This window comes from Eutrigla gurnardus (genome assembly GCF_963514095.1).
Source record: "Eutrigla gurnardus genome assembly, chromosome: 16".
In the NCBI taxonomy this organism is placed as follows: domain Eukaryota; kingdom Metazoa; phylum Chordata; class Actinopteri; order Perciformes; family Triglidae; genus Eutrigla; species Eutrigla gurnardus.
The window spans coordinates 17,110,786-17,131,355 of NC_139927.1; the positions used below are offsets into that span (position 1 = coordinate 17,110,786).

Genomic DNA, 20,570 nt, shown 5'->3' on the forward strand with positions numbered 1-20,570 from the left:
CACTTAACTCATCACCAGCACCTGTCTACATGTATTAGAATAAAGGCTGCAATAATGGACTAATAACAATGAACTAATAATATAAGATAGGCAGCAGCAGTCAAGTCAATACAAATAGTTAAGACAACAGTTGTGACACTGAAGTTGTGGCCAAGTGGTTGCCTTTTCGATACAGGAAAATCAATTGAATAATTTAAGTGTGGTGAAATTACAAGATGGAGTTAAATAAAATCCTTGGCATTTGATTGGACGTTGGCTAAAACGTGGTTGGGCTTAGATTGTGACGCGATCGCCAATAGGACGGCACTTTGACTCCAGTCCACACCTCCAAGTCGTTGAAAGTTGCAGATTGATTTTTGGATGAATATCATGATATCATTTGTTCCATTTGGTTGGTTCTAGCTAACTGTAAGCACACATCGTAGGTTTTACATGAAAAAAAGATGATTCGTAGAAGATGACTGAAATAAATATACAAGGAAAACATTTTATTGGAAATGTATTTAGCATATATTGTTAAATAGGTGCACTATATTACCAGGGGTGTGATTTAAAAAACAGTTTAAAAAGGCATCTTTTATTTTCACTTGTTCACAACCTGTCAAACAGCACACTGTGGTGGATAAACAGCCTTTGGGTCACATTTAACATTGTCTCTCGGATAATGTAGGAAGCTTCCTGTTTACTGTACCATATTTGGGACATTTTGAGTGGAAGTGAAGATCACACAAAGAGGGCAGATGAAGCAAAAAGTAGTTTCACTGAAGTAAAAGTAGCAATACCACAGTGCATGTGGAAATACTTTGTTACAAGTAAAAGTCCTGCAGTCAAACTGTTAAAAGTAAAAGGACAAAAATATTAGTATCACACCAAGTACCAAAACTATTATGTTCAGCAGGCAATGGCCTCTTTCAGAAATATATTATTGGATTAGAATCAGTGATGCATTAATGTGTACATCATTGCATCTGGTAAAAATGGGGCTTCATTAGTTTATACACTCATGACTTTCCTAGAGGGATCAATAAAATATGATCTTAACCAACAATAAAACATCAAATTGTATTTGCTCATTATATATTTGCATTATTAATCTGGATTTGCAACTAGTAAATTATCACATAGATGAAGTGAAGTAGAAAGTATATATTTTTTCTGACATGTAGTGGAGTAGCAAAATCTCATAATTGTACTTCAGTAGCTGCCTGTACTTGAGTAAATGTACTGTTTTTTTTTCATCACTAATAAACACACCCTCACCTTAGACTCATACACATTTCTTTCAGCATCTCGAAATTATCTCCATTTACTGTACTACAACTTTACAGTAATTAGCATATAACTTTGCACTACTTGCACTATGTCCACCTCACAGACTGTATGTAGTCCTACAATCAAATGTATTATTACTACTTATTTAAGTTACAGTTGATACAATTGTGCTGTAATACAAATGTATCTGGCTTTTATTGTGAAGTTTCAATGCGGAAGTTCCCTGCGTCTCTACGTCAAACTTGTATGTCCAGGCAGCGGGCCGACTTCCACGCTGCTGGCGGCGCGTGTGGAACACTTTGCTCTCACCGTCCCGTCCGACTAACCGAATTATCTAGTTAAACTCTGTTTTTTTGTTGTTTTTTGTTCTCTCTTTTACGCCAGATTCACTCAGACGCCGACAGACACCTGCTCGGCGGTCAAATCTTGTCTTCGTCGGTTGTAATTTGGAGTCTCATCTTCCTCTGCTGCTTTTCTCGCGCGGCGTGAGTTTCACGTGGAGACCGGCGGGGACTCATCACTACTCAGAAACAGCCATCACATTTCCCGAATTTGCTATCTAAAATGACAAAGATGGCAACCTTAATTCTGGAGGACGGGACGGCGTTCAAAGGCCTCCTTTTCGGTGCAAATGTGTCAGTGTCGGGAGAAGTTGGTACGTCTTTTTTTTTTTTTAAAAGCTAGTTTATGACGTCACTTTATTAATTACTGTTGCTAGCTAGCCAGGTTATAGCTAATTTAAGATCAGACTTTGGGGGTCTGCGTGTTCTTGTTGTTTTCACATAATGTACCAAGAGTAGCACCCACCCCTCCTCCAACCACCCACTTCCACACGGTCACATCATTGCCTAACATTACCTACCGGTATTTATACATCACCATCAACCTGCATTACACTGGTGTAATCTACACTGCTTGTGTTCTTTACTTAAGTTTATGTTGAGAAAGTGATAAATGTAGCTTTTACTCCAGCACACTGTGTGCATGTTGGTGTCAGGTGACTTATGAATGCTCTTTGTAATGCATGTTCCAGTCCTGCTCAGATGTAAGTGAGTGTTTGGTGTGTTCAGTGTTTCAGACGGGTATGGTGGGCTACCCCGAGGCTCTCACTGACCCATCCTACCGCTGCCAGCTGCTGACACTCACCTACCCTCTGGTGGGCAACTATGGTGTACCACAGGACCAAGACGGAGAGTTTGGACTCAGCCAGGTGGGCAGTTATTTAGAGCTTAACTAAGTTTTTTTTTTTTTTTTTTTAAGTTTTTTTTTATGATAGCAGCTACTTGCGTTGGAAGATAAGAAAAAATGAAAGAACTGTAATCTTTTTGTCTGTTATCACAGTATTTCTTTCCCTCGTGCCAACACCACACAGGGACATGATTTCTTGTACTTTGAAACTTTTTTTCTTTTTCTTTACTCAGTGGTTTGAGTCATCAAAGATCCACGCAGCGGCTCTGATCATTGGAGAGCTGTCCGAGTGTCCCAGTCACTGGAGTTCAGTCAAGTCATTGGACCAGTGGCTCAAAGAGCACGGTATTCCCGGATTACAAGGTCAGGAAATTGAAATAGATTAAAGCAAATACATTAATGTACGACACGATGACTTGATAGAAGTGGAAAAGGTGTTGAGGATGAATCGCACACCTCTCGAGTATAAAACAATAATCAACTACACATTTTTTCCCCCTGTTTTCATGTTCTTCAGGCATTGACACCCGCCGCCTGACCAAAAAGATCAGAGAGAAGGGCACCATGTTGGGGAAGCTGGTTGTCGATGGGACTCCTGAGGACAGTATTCCCTTCGATAACCCAGACCTTAGGAACCTGGTTCAGGAGGTCTCGATGAAGGTGACTCACCCATATTCTTAATAACGGTTTGAAATGTAAAAACCTAGAACTTTACCTCTTTGTGTTATCATCAAGTCTAAAATGTGTGTAGGATGAAGATTAATTAGATTGTTCTTGTCTTAATACATGTAAATAATAGAAAAAACAGTCCCTCGTCCTGACCCCAGACCTGTTTATTTGATTTCTTGTCTCCAGGAGCCCAGAGTATTCAACCCCAGTGGTAGTTTACGAATCACAGTGGTGGACTGCGGCATCAAATTCAACCAGATCCGCTGCCTGGCTCAGAGGGGCGCCCGTGTTACTGTCGTACCCTGGGACCACCCGCTGGACAGCACAGGTCAATCACACACCTCAGCAGCAAATTCATTCATTGGGGTGTAAAACTCTGTGGCCACTAGGTTCTGTGTGCCAAATTAAAAAGTTCTTCACAACAAATAAAGTACAGAAAAGTGAGTTGTGTTTCCAGTCAGACTGGGGCGATTTTTTAAATTTGTTCACTTGTTCAGCCATCTGGAAGATATAGCAATTTTTTTTTAACATTCAATAGAATCAACATTCCAACAGTAGACTTGAGTGAAGGCTTTCAAGAAGACACACATGTTTGTGTTTGCAGAGTCACCAGCTAACATGGTCACTCATTAAACCAAAACACCTCTGTGGCATTTTAAATCCATGCAATGGTATTTGACGTTCTGTACATAGACACTGGTCATGTCTTTGGCTATGTTTGAATTTAAATAAAAGGGTCTGTAGACAGTGTGATACATTTATCCAACATTCAATGTTAACAGAGGCATTCTTCTTCTTCTTTATTAGATTTTGATGGTTTGTTCATCAGTAACGGCCCCGGGGACCCCCAGCTCTGTCAGACCACCATCAACAGCGTGAGGAAGGTGGTCTGCGTGGAACATCCCAAGCCGGTTTTCGGTATCTGCCTCGGACACCAGCTGCTCTCTTTAGTCATTGGATCGAAGACCTTCAAGATGAAGTTAGTATCTCAAACTCCACAGTCATCTTCAATGGTGCACTTTCTGAGTTTCTAACAAACTCGTCAAGTTGTTTTGAGCTGATTTTGTACATTTGGACCATAAACACTACAATGTCTGTGTAAGGAGACTTAGTTAGTATTCTATTCTTGATTGATCAAACACCTTAATGGTGATCACAGATTTTATGTTCAAATTGTGACAGTTGTTGTCTCCATCTCATTTTGGATTTGAGCATACTGCTGATATCACCGAGGAGTCAGTCTCTTGCCAAGCTTATAGATGATTTTTGGAACAGGACAAAGACAGAAATGTGCCCTCAGTGACCTGAACCAGTCGACCTCTTCCAAACACTCTAGAAACACAAACATTCATGGCCACAAACCTTTTTTTCCTTCCTTCCTTCTTTTTTTTTTTTTTTGTTGTAAGTTGTGATGAGAACTGTGGGTTTTTGCTGTTCTCAGCAGTCTGGCCTCTCCTGGTGGGCAGCAGCGTGTTGGCCTATCTTGTTATGAGAACGGCTAAACGGACAATCGGGTATACTCCTCACTGTAGAACAGCCACATCTGTGACAGCAGCTTTATCAGGCTCGGTGTGAAGGTCACAGAGGGATTGCTGAGCATTTGAAATTACAGGTGGTTCACAGGGTTTCCGTGTAAGGAACTACCGGTGTATAGTGACAGCCCTATCTAACATGTCTGGTTCATCCTCAGAATGAGTCTGTAACCTGTAAGTTTATAATCTTTTGTCTGCTAGGTACGGTAACCGTGGCCACAACCAGCCGTGCATCCATAAGGGAACAGGTCGTTGCTTCATCACCAGTCAGAACCACGGCTTCGCCGTCAACCCCGACACCCTGCCGAAGGACTGGGACGTTCTCTTCACCAACGCCAACGATCACACCAATGAGGGCATTGTGCACAACACTCGACCACTGTTCAGGTAACGGGCTCAGTGACGCGGTGAGATGTGATGATGCGTGTAGATGCCTTCATATGTGAATTAACAATGTGAATATGTTGTTTCTTTTACAGTGTTCAGTTCCACCCAGAGCACATGGCCGGTCCCACAGACCTGGTCACCCTGTTTGATGTCTTCCTTGACACCGTTAAAGAACACAAGGAGGGCAAAGTTACCAAATCCGGTAAAACCATTTTTTGTGTTTTTGAAGTAGTTTTTAATTCTCTCACTTCATTTTCTCATGTAAATTACATTCTCTCAAGCCAAATGAGGGTTTTTAATAGCATTGTTATGAACCCTTATGATTAGGTGTGTCACAATTACAATTATAAATCAAATCGATCGAAGGCTCTTGATTTCGACCGTTGAAGTCAAAAGCAGGATTGTTCAGTATTGTGTTATTGTTTTTCTGCTATTTCTATGAATTGGAGAAATAAAAACCAAATCAAAACTCTTGTTGCAGTGAAGCAGCGTCTCATGGAGAGCCTCGCATACCCGGATTCCCCAAAGCCTGAAGAGGTGTTCCGGCCCAGGAAGGTCCTCATCCTGGGCTCTGGAGGACTGTCAATCGGCCAGGCCGGGGAGTTCGACTACTCAGGCTCTCAGGTTTGTCAGGAATACCGTCTGATAAGAGCAGTGCAGATATTCTGATGTTGATGTAAAAGTGATTTTATAATAATTCAGAAGTTTATGAGGGAGGATTATTGCATGTTTTGTTTTCCAGGCTATTAAGGCTCTGAAGGAAGAGAATGTCCAGACTGTGCTGATCAACCCCAACATTGCCACTGTCCAGACCTCCAAGGGCCTGGCTGACAAAGTCTACTTCCTGCCTATCACGTCGGAGTATGTCACTGAGGTACGCATGATTTTTTAAATTACATTTTTTTTGAATTTATTATTTTAGGTTTTACTGATGAGATCAATGCAACTAATATGAAAACATAAAAAAGAGTAAAAAGGTGGAAAACTAATAAATATTTGACAGTATTCAAAATAAAACAAAAAAAGAAAAAACACAAAAAAAGAACAAAAATGGGTCCAAGTTGCTTAAGCTTTTAATCTGAAAAGAGTAATTGATTCAATCTGTCTAAAAATAATGACTAGGTCTGCAAATTGAAAGCTTATTCTGCATTCCAGACAGCTTTGTCTGTTATTGACTTACCGATAATATGGTAATTGGTAAGAGAAGATGAGAAAAGGGTATTTTATAATTCCTAGACAGGTGTCTGGAAAGTAAAATGGACTTTTCCTTTATAGCAACTGCTCCCATGTGGTATAAACACTGCACCTCTTCATTCAACATTTTCTTTTTTTGCATTCAGGTGATAAAGAATGAACGTCCGGACGGCGTGCTGTTGACCTTCGGCGGTCAGACGGCTCTGAACTGTGGCGTGGAACTGACCAAGCTGGGCGTCCTGGAAAAGTACAACGTTAAGGTTCTGGGAACGCCGGTGGCCTCCATCGAGATGACCGAAGACAGGAAGATCTTTGTGGAGAAGATGGAAGAGATCAATGAACACGTTGCTCCCAGTGAGGCAGCGCTGTCTGTCGAGCAGGTGAGGAGACTGACTTAATTTCCTTCAAAACATGCCTTTTATTTCTCGTGTCTAAATGCATCCTCTCCATGTATGTGTTTACAGGCCGTGGCGGCTGCAGAACGTCTGTGCTACCCTGTTATGGTTCGCTCTGCTTTTGCTCTTGGCGGCCTCGGCTCGGGCTTCGCCAACAATAGAGAGGAGCTCATCTCTCTGGTGACATCGGCCTTCGCCCACACCTCCCAGGTTCTCGTGGACAAATCCCTGAAAGGCTGGAAGGAGATCGAGTACGAGGTGGTCCGTGATGCCTACGACAACTGCGTCACTGTGAGTAAAGATGAGACTTATTATGTTTTCATGCTGCTTGACGACATGTATATATGAGACTCCATTCATTCTTCTTGTTCAGGTGTGTAATATGGAGAACATCGACCCTCTGGGCATCCATACTGGGGAGTCCATCGTGGTGGCGCCCAGTCAGACACTTAACGACTATGAATACAACATGCTGAGGAACACGGCCATCAAAGTCATCAGGCACCTCGGCATCGTGGGAGAGTGCAACATCCAGTACGCTCTTAACCCAGAGTCTGACCAGGTACACGTCATTTAAAAAATATATATGTTATACCAAAACACACACGCTACATGGACAGGAGATTCCGTTACAACCCGTGCATGTTGATGTTTTGCAGTACTACATCATCGAGGTGAACGCCCGTCTGTCACGGAGCTCAGCCCTGGCCAGTAAGGCGACCGGTTACCCTCTGGCATATGTAGCGGCCAAACTTGGCCTGGGGATACCGCTGCCACTGCTCAAGTACGTTTTTCATTTCAAGCATAACGGATGACATACACATGAAATCAGGAAATAAGTGAAGTGGGTGTTGAAGATTTTAAGAGCTTTTCTGTGTAGAAAAAAATGGGTATATTCTCAAATTCAGATACGGTATTGGCAGTCTATAAAATGTAAAGATAACCCTGCTATGAGCCGCTGCAACAGGGATTTTCAACCTATTATTGACTTGTTTATCATTTTAAACAATCTACAGATGTTTTATGTTCAGTTTTTCCTTTTCTGAATTGTATTTAAATCCCTCCATCCTTTCTTGGAATTGTGTGATTTAGTAATGGCAAATCTCACATCTGTAAATGTATTTCCTGTAGGAACTCTGTTACCAACTCAACAACGGCGAACTTCGAGCCGAGTCTGGACTACTGCGTGGTAAAGGTGCCTCGCTGGGATCTCAGCAAGTTCCTCAGGGTTTCCACCCAGATTGGCAGCTCCATGAAGAGTGTTGGTAAGAGAAGCTGAATTTTAATCGATTGTATGTCTTGGTGGCGGAAAGAGGAACCACTGTTTGTGTGTTTATTTATTAAGCAGCAATAGCTCAGAACAGCAGTGATCGTAAGTAGATCTTCACCTGTACTCGTCCCACAGGTGAAGTCATGGCTATTGGCCGCAGCTTTGAGGAGGCCTTCCAGAAAGCTCTGAGGATGGTGGACGAGAACTGTGTCGGTTTTGACCACACCATCAAGCCTGTCTCTGAAAAGGTAAAAAAAACAAAATGTTACTGTATATGTGACGGATGTCTTGGCCAAATGCTGACAAACAACTAGCACCACGATGGTAAAAACCTATGATCGTGTCTTTCTCCTGCCCACCAGGAATTGCAGACTCCTACAGATAAGCGTATCTTTGTTTTGGCGTCGGCCTTCAGAGCCGGCTACACAGTGGACCAGCTGAACGAGCTCACCAAGATCGACCGCTGGTTCCTGCACAAGATGAAGAACATCGCTGACCACGAGAAGCTGCTGGAGACGTACAACCAGGTACATTTGATGTGCAGTAAAAGTGTGGGAAATGTAGCTGCAGGTTGGTCTTCTCGAGCATTTCAAATTTCTTGTTGACATTGCTCTTCCTGCCAGGATGAGAGCGCCATGCCTCCAGAGGTGATGCGAAAGGCCAAGCAGCTGGGTTTCTCAGACAAGCAGATAGCCCAGGCTATACAGAGGTGAGTGGGAAAGACGATACAGCGCCCAAGGACACATTACCTCATAATGTGTAGGCTAGTTGCAGTCAGTCAACACCACAAATGAATTCAACACAGTTTATTTGTTAGTTTTCTTTGTCCTTTTCTATTCTGAATGTCTTTTTTCCCCCTCCTACAGCACAGAGCTTGTAGTAAGAAAGCTGCGTCACGATTGGTCCATCCTTCCTGTCGTGAAGCAGATCGATACAGTGGCGGCTGAATGGCCCGCCTTCACAAACTACCTGTACTTGACTTACCACGGCACGGAGGACGACCTGGGCTTCAGTGATCAGCACATCATGGTGATCGGCTCCGGTGTGTACCGCATCGGCAGCAGTGTGGAGTTTGACTGGTGCGCGGTCGGGTGCATCACAGAGCTCAGGAAGGTGAGTCACATGATCGGCTGGTGGGAACGTCAATGGAACTTTTCTCCTTTAAATTTAAGCTTGATTTCTTTTCCCTTTTTAATGACTGAAATGGAAGTTCTGTGTTCTGCAGTTATATCAGCTGCAGCATGTTCTTTTTGTTAACACAGAAATAATTAAACAAGTTGTCAAAGGGCTCATGAACTGATGAAAACCATTAATATATAATAATTTCATTACAAATGATGTAGTAAAAAGGGAAATGTGAAATTGGAATGAAATGCTGATTAAATGTCTCCCTGTTTAAAATAATACAATTATTTTGACCTACGATTTGAAAGCACATCTACATCTGGTGAATTGGAATTGAACCTTTTAAAACACCAAACTCACACATTAACACTAGCCTGGTAAGGTCATTCAGTTATTAAAAATTGACCAGTGCATCTTTTTTTTTAATTGTATGTAGCTGGCAGCCTGTTAACATGAATAATTATTGTTTTAATACTGTTGTTGTCCCATTTATTGCAGATGGGTTATAAGACCATCATGGTGAACTACAACCCAGAGACAGTCAGTACAGACTATGACATGTGTGACCGCCTCTACTTTGATGAGATCTCCTTTGAGGTAAGATTTTTCCATTTAACTGTAATACACATCTTAACTTTTCAGTCCTCATGTCACAAAAAAGGGAGATTATGTGTTATTTTATGTTCAACTTGATGGAAATAGTTTGGGACATAGTTCATGGGCATGTATATTTAACAGTACTTGTATCACATTCTGTACATGTGTTGTATAAGAGTCGGTCTGAGGTTAATATGTGTCAAATCCCAGGTGGTGATGGACATCTACGAGAAGGAAAACCCAGAGGGAGTGATCCTCTCCATGGGAGGCCAGCTGCCCAACAACATTGCCATGTCGCTGCACCGCCAGCAGTGCCGCATCTTGGGAACTTCCCCCGAGTTCATCGACAGTGCCGAGAACAGGTTCAAGTTCTCCCGAATGCTGGACACCATCGGAATCAGCCAGCCGCTGTGGAAGGAGCTCTCTGACACTGAGGTACAACAGACTGGGGTTTTAAATTCATATTTTTTTTTCTAAGTATTAAATTAAGGAAGAAGAAAATGCTCCAAGTCCTCACACCCATTCCCCCATTTATTTCTCTTCTTCAGTCTGCTATGAAGTTTTGTGAGACGGTGGGTTATCCCTGCCTGGTTCGTCCATCCTACGTTCTCAGCGGAGCGGCCATGAACGTCGCCTACAGCGACAGTGACCTCGAGAAATACCTGACTGACGCTGTAGCTGTGTCCAAGGAATACCCTGTTGTCATCTCCAAATTCATACAGGAGGCCAAGGTTATTAAAAAAAAAAGACTCAAAGTGTATCTGTCACAATATGAACTTAACAAGTCCTCAAGATCTGTAACACGTTTTGCATCTTCCAGGAGATAGACGTGGATGCCGTCGCCAGTGACGGGGTCGTGATGGCCATTGCGGTGTCTGAACACGTGGAGAACGCTGGCGTTCACTCTGGTGACGCCACGCTGGTGACGCCGCCCCAGGATATCAACCAGAAGACGATGGAGAGGATCAAGTTGATTGTCCATGCCATCGGGCTGGAGCTGCAGGTCACTGGACCTTTCAACCTGCAGCTGATCGCCAAGGTAAGAAAATGTCCTAAAATGTTGAGTTTCAGCCACTGAAGTAGACATAATTTACATGGTTGGTATTAAGTAATGTTTTTATCGGCAGAATGTAGGAGTGAGAGTTGAATTTAACAGCACGCCTGATTTTGTTTTCACTGTTATCCACAAGGATCTAACGCTGTGCTTTTTCTGCCAGGATGACCAACTGAAGGTGATCGAGTGCAATGTCCGAGTCTCCCGCTCCTTCCCCTTCATATCCAAGACACTGGGTGTGGATCTTGTTGCCCTGGCAACTCAGGTCATTGTGGGGGAGGACGTCGAACCCGTGGGCCTAATGAGAGGGAAAGGGATTGTAGGAGTGAAGGTAACCAAGTCACTTGTTACGGCTGTATATCGGTGCTAAGGAGTCCTTTTAATTTAAATCTAAGAAAGCACCCATCAATTATCATCTCACCTAGCTGTGTGTCATATAATTTCCTCACCGTATGTCACATAACCTCCAGGTTCCCCAGTTTTCGTTCTCTCGGCTGGCTGGAGCCGACGTGGTGCTCGGGGTGGAGATGACCAGCACTGGCGAGGTGGCCTGTTTTGGGGAGAACCGATACGAGGCTTATCTCAAGGCCATGCTCTCCACGGGCTTCAAGATCCCCAAAAAGAACATCTTGCTCTCCATCGGCAGCTATAAGGTACTGACATCAAAATTCAACTCTCGTTTATGATCGTTTTGCCTGAGCAGTGAGTTGCTGGTTGGATTCCTATAACCATTCTTTTGCATAATGATATTTCCGTGTGTGTTTTTACAGAACAAGAGTGAGCTGTTGCCCACCGTGCAGTCGCTGGAGTCTCTGGGTTACGACCTATACGCCAGTCTGGGTACTGCAGACTTCTACACAGAACATGGAGTCAAGGTAACTGAACTGAGCCGTTTCATATTTTTGATTTATTTCATCACTTGGTTGCGGAAAAGCAGGTTGTCAAGATTTATTGGATTATGGATCGCTGGTGTTAAAGACCTCAGTTTTTCGTGTATTCTGTCTTTGTTTTGTGACTGACCAACATCATGATGTCTACTTTCTGCAACTTGGTTCTAAAAAAGTCTTAAAACGGCTTCTGAAAGACCTTATTCTTGATAGTTGAAATTCTGACTCCTGCTCCTCAGTATTTTACTACTCAACACGGATTTAACTTTAAAGGAGCTACATGTGAGATAAACTTCAATTCATTCTAGTAGATGTCTGTCGTGTGTTTCAACTAGTTTTAGTCAAATTAGAAATCAAACTGTATCACTGCAGAAAAATACTTACTTTCAAACGAAGAAATGATCATTAAACCCCAAATATCCTCTTGTTTTCCCGTTTCAGGTGAAGGCAGTGGACTGGCCTTTTGAGGAGGAGGAAAGCGAGTGTCCCACCAAAGAGAAGCAGCGCAGCATCATGAACTACTTGGAGGAAAACCACTTTGATCTGGTCATCAATCTCTCCATGAGGAACAGTGGAGGCCGTCGGCTCTCCTCCTTTGTCACCAAAGGCTACAGGACGAGACGCATGGCCATCGACTACTCTGTCCCGCTCATCATTGATATCAAGTGCACCAAGCTCTTTGTCCAGGTCAAATATAGACATATATTGCCATCCAACAAAAAACGTTTGCCGTACTTAAAAACATTTTTTTTTAAAGTATCGGATGTGTTTTCAGGCTCTTCATCAGATTGGTCGGACTCCACCAGTGAAAACTCACATCGACAGCATGACATCACAGACGCTGGTCCGTCTGCCTGGTGAGTTGCTGCAACCAGCAGAGGCAACTGTAGACTCATGGATTTGTTGCTCTATTCTGACTGATTGTAATTGTTGGTTTTGAGAAGTGCTGATACTTTGTCTACAACAGCAAAATAGATGCCACACATTTTTATTTTTTTATTTTCTTCAAGCCAACTACAAAATAAAATTGCACACTTTACTGGGCAATAATGAATATAAGTATTATATTCACAGTAACATCTAATGGATTGTGATAATATGCACTCTAATATCCTGGATATTCATATATTTTTAAGTACCCAGGTTCTGTTTTGTGCATCTAAAAGTCATAACCTGGTTCCAGAAACCTTTCTGCTGTTAGAATGGTGTATGCAAGGATATGAATAACCAGGTTAAATTATATCCCATATATCATTACCAGGATAATAATCTTAACTAGAACGCAGTTATCCTTGGTGTCTGCTTAACAAAAATGATAAAGTATATCGTCAAAGGCAAGATTTTCCTTTTGGTATTGCTTCTCAGGTCTGATCGATGTGCATGTTCACCTGCGGGAGCCTGGTGCCACACACAAGGAGGACTTCTCCTCCGGTACAGCAGCTGCTCTGGCAGGAGGAGTGACCATGGTGTGTGCCATGCCCAATACTTCCCCCTCCATCACTGACGCTGGCACTCTGGCCCTCGTACAGAAGGTACACCAAGGTTTTCTCTCTCGCTTGATCCCATGGGTTTGTTTCTCTGTTTAGTCATGACTTGTTTGTCTGGTCCGAACTGCAAGAAGATCAGTTGAACCTGATGTATTGAGTAATCCCAAGTATTTGATCAAAGTTAATAGATTTCAAATGAAAGAAATAAATCCAGTGTCTCATTATCTCATCAGCTGGCCAAAGCGGGCTGCCGGTGTGACTACGCCTTGTATTTGGGCGCCGCTTCAGACAACGCCACCGTCCTGCCATCCATCGCGAGCCAGGCTGTCGGCCTGAAGATGTATCTGAACGACACGTACTCCACCCTCAAGATGGACAACGTCTCTTACTGGATGGAGGTAGGTCTCGCTGACTACATTTGCACGTATATTCCATTTAGAAGTTATTCCAAATGTAGCATTTCTGATCAAGACGTGTGTGATATGCTGCTGCTATACGCTACGTATACAGCACATTGTGTCTCAATTGAGAGGAGCGAAAAGTGTCGAGATTTTCTTTTGCTTTACTTGCATTTAGTTATTTATTATGTAATTTATTGTCTTATTGTTCACCCCCAAAACAATTATTTAATCCCATGGTTTGGTTTTTCCACAAAGATTTTGAATTTGTAATTAGCTTTTTTTTCCACTCACCTCTCTGCAGCTTGAGTTACCTTTAAAATGCCATTATCGCACCCTGCACGTTTAACCAACTGTCTGGTTCTGTTTGAAGCACTTTGAGAAGTGGCCCAAGCAGATGCCCATCGTCGCTCACGCTGAGAAGCAGACGGTGGCTGCGATCCTCATGGTGGCGCAGCTCTACCAGCGGCCGGTCCACATCTGCCATTTGGCTAAGAAGGAGGAGGTAAAATAATGTTTAGAAAAAGTTTTATTTTGTTATTCTGCATTCTGAGAATAAAGCTGCAAATTCAAATTTCAGTATGTTTCAAGAAATGTCAATACAAAAGAAAAAATGCATTTTTTACTTTTGAAATAAGTAGAAATGTTGGGAAATAAACTTCTGCAAATACATCTAACTTGTTGCGTTCACACATATACTGAGATTTTGGCTTTGTTATCTCAATGGAAAATAACAATAAAAAATTCCATCTCTCCTTTTCCCTGGCAGTAATACTGTCCAGTAGAGACTTGTAGGCCTACAGTACCATTCATGCAACATTCATTCCCTGCCATGCATGTTCCATAGGCCCAATGTCCCCACGGCTATTATTCAAATTCTTAGCTCTTCTTTTTCAGATCCTGATCGTCCGAGCGGCAAAGCAGAAGGGCATCCAGGTTACGTGTGAAGTGGCGCCTCATCACCTCTTCCTTTGCGAGGAAAACGTGGCAGAGATCGGCGGCGGACGAGCGGAGGTCCGACCCATGCTGGGAACACACGAGGACATGGAGGCTCTCTGGGAGAACCTCGACATCATTGACTGCTTTGCCACGGACCACGGTCAGAAACCAGCCTGATAATTAAATAGTCATGTTCACCTGGAGAAGAGAGCATATGTTTTACTCGTGAACATGTTTTGTGTTTTTAGCTCCCCACACTGTTGAGGAGAAGAACGGGGAACGTCCTCCTCCGGGTTACCCCGGCCTGGAGACCATGCTGCCGCTGCTGCTGACCGCCGTCAGCGATGGACGTCTTACTCTAGATGACATCATCAGACGTCTTTATGACAATCCACGCAGGATTTTCAACCTACCTGTCCAGGACAACACTTATGTGGAGGTACACCCACATTGATAGAATATTATAAGTAAAGCTCACACTTCTATTTAATTAGTTGCCTAATCACACGTCTGTGCCTTTCAGGTGGACTTGGAGCAGGAGTGGGTTATTCCTCAGGCCATGCAGTTCACCAAATCAAAGTGGACACCTTTCCAGGGGATGAAGGTGAAGGGTAAAGTCCGCCGCGTGGTTCTACGTGGAGAGGTGGCCTACATCGACGGCCAGGTTGGCAAACACACACACACAAACACACACATGTTGATTTGTTGTAACTTATTTGTGTTTGCAAGCCAAATTACATAACAGTCCCCATGTTAACTGGTGAGTCTCTTGTGTTGAGGAGCTGGGAAAGTGGAAAATATTCAGAATGGGTGCATAATTTCATTTTTAATAATACTGGCTAAATAAAAGTACTCAAATGAAGAGGAATTTGCATGTTCACAAAAGGGACACGGGTACACATTTTTTATTTTTATGTATTCTGTCATTTCATTGGATGGTTGGTCTTTGATGTCTTTTAAAGCTGTGGTTCTTTCTCTCAGGTGCTGGTACCTCCAGGTTATGGTGAAGATGTGAAGACATGGCCCGCTGCTTCCATCCATCCTCCTGAGCCTGTTAAAGAAAGTCCGATGGTATTCAAAGTGGATGCAATAATAATACCAACATGTTTTTAAAAGATAACAGTAATACAAACGGAAGAATCCAAAGCAAATAACGGGTGTATGTTAGTCTGGAACACATAGCGATGGATCACTGCAATGCCACCACCGTTCCATGGGTGGATGTTGTTTGCATTTATTCTAAATCGTGTGTTTCCTGTGGTTTTAGACTCCAGAGCCGGCACGTCCTACTCCTCCCCGGGAAGGCCCGGTCCGAACCCGAGCACCCAGTCCCCGACGGATAGTAGGCGAGAGCCGCTTCCTGCTTCCTCCTCGCCTCCACCGCTCCTCCGATCCTGGACTTCCACCAGGTACTAAAACTCCCACAACACTGCATGCCGTACAGTAAGAAAATAAAGCTTTGTGATTGGATGTAAACGTTTCTCTCAGCTGATTGGTGCGTTGTCTCCCTTTGCTCTCTGCAGAGATGATTATGCTTCCAGTGGCAAGCGCTGGCGACGGTTACAGCCACCCTCCTCCTCTGTCCAGGCTGCTGTCCCCTCAGTCAGGACCAGGACAGGTACCTGTTGGACCGTTGTCCCACTTCCAGACCTCCCCTCTGCTGCACCCTCTGGTGGGCCAGCACATCCTGTCTGTCAGGCAGTTCAGCAAAGAGCAGGTACCCAACACACACCTCAGCACATAAGATGGCATTGTTTAACATTAAATACTTGAACAGTATTTAAGTGTTTAATTCATTATGCTTTAGTTTGTCTATTTTTTGTGTGTTTCAGATCTCACACCTTTTTAATGTTGCCCACACTCTGCGTTTGATGGTTCAGAAGGAGCGAAGCCTGGACCTCCTGAAGGTGCGTCCTCTTCACAAAGCTCTTCATCTCAGTGCTCATGTGGAATGACAAATGCTTGAGTACCTGATGCTCATTAATATCAATAGCATCGGTGTTTATTGATTTCAAGTTTCTTTTATTCATTGCATCCAACGTGCATCAGTAAATATCTTTGCAGTGAAGGAAAACTTATGGTTTATTTACTATATTCACAATAGACTGAAGGAAACCTTTAGTTCTCTGTTACCACAGTCCCTGTGTGTAATGCCTGAAAGTAGTTTAGTATTTGCTCCAAGCCCGGCTCCAAAAATCAGCTCCTTGTTCTTCCCTATCCAGGGTAAGGTGATGGCGTCCATGTTCTACGAGGTCAGCACTCGCACCAGTAGCTCCTTCGCCGCGGCCATGCAGCGTCTTGGCGGCTCAGTCGTCCACTTCAGCGAATCCACCTCTTCGACACAAAAGGGAGAATCTCTGTCCGACTCTGTCCAGACCATGAGCTGCTACGCCGACGTTCTGGTGCTCCGACACCCGACGCCCGGAGCTGTGGAGGTGGGTCTCAGCTTCGACTCAACCTTTTTGTAAAGTAAAGCATCATTTATTGTGCCTTTTATGCTGCAGCATAAAGAATAAGTAACATGACATTTAACTGTTGCTTGATCTATTTTTAAATTGAATCCACACCAAGAGATCTTACAAGTATTATATATTAACTATATACTATAATCACACGGCTCCAATTACATTTGTAACGTTTGTGTCTTCATGTAACTTGTCTCCAGAGTGCGTCACGTCATTGCCGTAAGCCTGTGATCAATGCTGGAGACGGCGTCGGGGAGCATCCAACCCAGGCACTGCTGGACGTCTTCACCATCAGAGAGGAGCTGGGGACGGTCAACGGCATGACCGTGAGTGATGGGACACTTGTAGTTCTTAGTTTGGGGTTTTTGTAGTCCAACCACCACTTCAAGCCCATATTTGATATTCCGCTTCCTCATATCTTCTTCATACACGTTTTCTATCAGATAACTATGGTTGGTGATTTGAAACACGGCCGCACAGTTCATTCCCTCGCCAAACTGCTGACCCAGTACCGCATCACCCTGCGCTACGTGGCTCCCAAGAACCTCCACATGCCAGCAGAGATCATCAGCTACGTGGCCTCAAAGGGCATCAGACAGGTGGGGACTAAAGTGTTAAAGCAGTATTACAAGCCAAGATTCACATACGCATATCTCATAGATTTAAACAGTGTTTAATAATAGTTTCCTCAATTGTATTACCTGGGTTTGACAAACGAAAGAGCATACAAAGATTGTGTATTTTCCCCTGTTTGCAGGAGGAGTTTGAGAGCATTGAGGAAGCTCTGCCAGAGACCGACGTCCTCTACATGACGAGGATCCAGAAGGAGAGGTTTGCATCTGAGGAGGAGTACAAGGCTGTAAGTGAACTCTTGTTTCATTTCATCAGCTGCTTTTACTTGGGTCTCTTCAGATCCATGTAGAAAGCAAAATGCCTCTTTAAATAAATGTTGTACAATAAAACTTTTTTAAAGAGTGATTTAACAGTAAATACACCTTTTTTGAGTTAGTAAAATACATTTACAGTCACTTTATTACACAATCTACTCATTCTGGTCCCATTTGATGGTGCTTTTCCGATCGGTTAATCTGAAAAACTTACATGAGTTCAAACAATTTTAGTAAGTTTATATATAATCCTTTTTGTATGGTGGGATCAAAAGTTGTCCAATGTCTCGTGGATGTCGTAGCAGGAGGCTTTTTCATCATCCTTCACAAAATCAGCTCATGTGTCTGTTTTTTTTGTTTATCAGTGTTTTGGCCAGTTCATCCTCACCCCTCACATCATGACTGTAGCCAAAAAGAAGATGGTGGTGATGCATCCATTGCCAAGAGTCAATGAGATCAGGTAAGGCCCAATCGGCACCATTATGCATTCTCACAGAATAACCTGAAACGCCCTGCTCTGTAACCCTCTCAGGTATTTTCCAAATATAATCTTTTTAGTTTGTCCTACATTCATGTGAGCGCTTGACTGCACCAAAAGGAAAGATTTTCAAAAGTAATCATTTTAACAAAAAAAGTTTAACATTATCAACTTTATTATAGGACAATATTGAGGTAGATGGGGAAACATTGAGATATGTAGCATTATGTAACACAAGTCCTCCGCTGGACCCAAACTGTGAATGTTGTGGTTTTCTGGTATGTGCCTTAAATATCAGGTCATCAAGATACTGCAAAAGTTAATTCTTGACCTGGATGAAAAAAGTAATCCTCTGGGCTTTTTTGTAGTTCTGGAGCTTTCAATCGTATCACAAACCTTCTTCAGCAGATAACAGTGTGCCCAGTTATCATAGAACTGGAGATATTTATACTTTTAGGACATATCGTCCATGTTGACTTAAAAGTTGAGTCAGTGTTCCTGATTTGGAAATAATTTCACCAAGGTCCATTTAGTATCTGTGGTGAAATTTTCAAGTAGATTTTTTTCCAATGCTGCAGGGTTTCTTACTTCAAATCAATTAGTTTCCCCCTGAAATAAGAGAAACATGAAGCCTTACCTCTTTGTATTTTTTTTCTCTCAGTGCGGAGGTGGATACCGACCCAAGGGCAGCGTATTTCCGTCAAGCAGAGAACGGCATGTACATCCGAATGGCCCTGCTGGCCACCGTACTGAGTCGATAGATCCATGTGTTGCATGTTTGTAGCACAAATTGTGAAACCTTGAGTAACAAGTGTTGAGCACGAAACCACCATCTTCTTTCCTGAAATCTGTGGATTTCTTTTTGTTTCCATTCCTAAGACTTTCCATAAATGTATATCATGCAATCAAATGTTACAGTTTTCCTTCAGTTTGACAGGCTTGGTTTTTTTTCCATTCATATCTCACCTGCACAAATACATACTTTATTTTTAAATGTCTTAAATAGCATTATAACAACTGCCTTAACTAGAAATACATTAGCTGCTGTAGGTCTCGAGAGAATTCTTTTTATTTATTTTGTCTACAATGGTTAACAGACCATGATTTGTATACTGACTAGCCATATTGAAGGAGGAGGGTAAGACTCTTTGGAAGGGGAAAAGGGGAGGTGGGCATTTAAATCCTAACGTTGACGGTGCTATGATGTGTCATATTGATGAAATAAATGTTTCAGTCAGTGGGTAAAATGTACTCAACTGTGGGTAAATTTAAAGGGACCAGTGAAGATGTTAAAGGGAGGACATATGGTGTTGGGGATTGTTCTGTTCTGACCAATAATGCTGAGGAGTGATTTATTACACTGCAGCAGTTTCAAAGTAAACTTTTATCCAGATGGGAGTTGGTGCCATTTAATTGTTGAATTACTTGGTATTATGTGGAGAAATAAATAATAATAAAAACAATTTTCTCTTTTTAAGTTGACATTGTCATTAATATCCATTACATGAAGGAACACTATGACCAATATGGCTCCAAGCAGTCCAAAATGTAATGACTTATGAATTAAAAGGAAGTGTTTTTCAATTGTAACACTAATTGTATTGATTGTGATTGCTGATGACACAGCTGGGTCTCTGGTGGCTATAGCTACTAGAAGAACACACTTGTGACAGCAAATTAGATAAATGAGCAAATGCAATTAAGTTTATTATTTTACTATGGAAATAAATGACCTTAACTCAAGGTTCACTTATTATCTTATCTGAAGCTGACAACTGAGCCAAGTCCATCTACTCCATCTAGAAAAGGCTAGTTCACATTCTTGAGTTGAAGGTTATTTAATCAGAAGAGAAATGCATAAAAAAGATGTTTATGGACCTCTGGGCAGAGAAATGGCATCATTGTCTCATAGTTGTGGCTCGTTGGACCTTTTTGTATAAAATAAAAAACATTTCATACTGACCAATGAATACAAATATGCATAGCTGGTAAGGATGGAAGAGACATTGTCATGACAAGTGATTTAGTTATGAAGTTACAATAAATGTTGCATTCAAGAACTGTCAGCAAAATCTAAATTCATTGCAATTCGCAAGGGTGCGTGTGACTCAGCAAAGTTTTAAATATTGTGGCCAATGTGATTACAAGAACAAATAAATATGTCCAAATGTGGCTCCTGTAGGACGGCGGAGCTGCTGGAATGTTAAAGAATACGCCTCCGGCACTTGCGATGTTACTGTTTGATAACATGGGAATAATGCATGTTTCTGTTTTCATTCTTTATTTGAGATGCATAAACATCTGATTTTATCATTAGCCTTGTGTGCGCGAAAGGTCGATTTTGGA

General features: G+C 42.5%; 1 protein-coding gene across 1 annotated transcript; it reads left to right on the forward strand.

Moving 5' to 3' along the window:
- The first annotated feature begins 1,552 nt into the window (after window positions 1-1,552).
- Window positions 1,553-19,697, forward strand: cad (carbamoyl-phosphate synthetase 2, aspartate transcarbamylase, and dihydroorotase). Its single transcript, XM_084031207.1, has 44 exons — window positions 1,553-1,927; window positions 2,343-2,482; window positions 2,694-2,823; window positions 2,978-3,120; window positions 3,316-3,457; window positions 3,937-4,108; window positions 4,863-5,048; window positions 5,141-5,250; window positions 5,530-5,672; window positions 5,791-5,922; window positions 6,389-6,622; window positions 6,707-6,928; window positions 7,011-7,199; window positions 7,297-7,421; window positions 7,769-7,902; window positions 8,043-8,155; window positions 8,270-8,434; window positions 8,531-8,616; window positions 8,774-9,020; window positions 9,531-9,629; window positions 9,840-10,064; window positions 10,178-10,360; window positions 10,450-10,668; window positions 10,847-11,014; window positions 11,154-11,336; window positions 11,454-11,558; window positions 12,012-12,257; window positions 12,346-12,427; window positions 12,936-13,102; window positions 13,291-13,455; window positions 13,829-13,960; window positions 14,353-14,554; window positions 14,643-14,833; window positions 14,918-15,058; window positions 15,376-15,465; window positions 15,662-15,803; window positions 15,918-16,111; window positions 16,227-16,301; window positions 16,617-16,829; window positions 17,060-17,185; window positions 17,303-17,458; window positions 17,617-17,718; window positions 18,112-18,206; window positions 18,886-19,697. The coding sequence occupies exons 1-44, from the start codon at window positions 1,837-1,839 to the stop codon at window positions 18,983-18,985; spliced, it is 6,705 nt and encodes a 2,234-aa protein (XP_083887333.1). The 5' UTR covers window positions 1,553-1,836; the 3' UTR covers window positions 18,986-19,697.
- The last annotated feature ends 873 nt before the right edge of the window (window positions 19,698-20,570 follow it).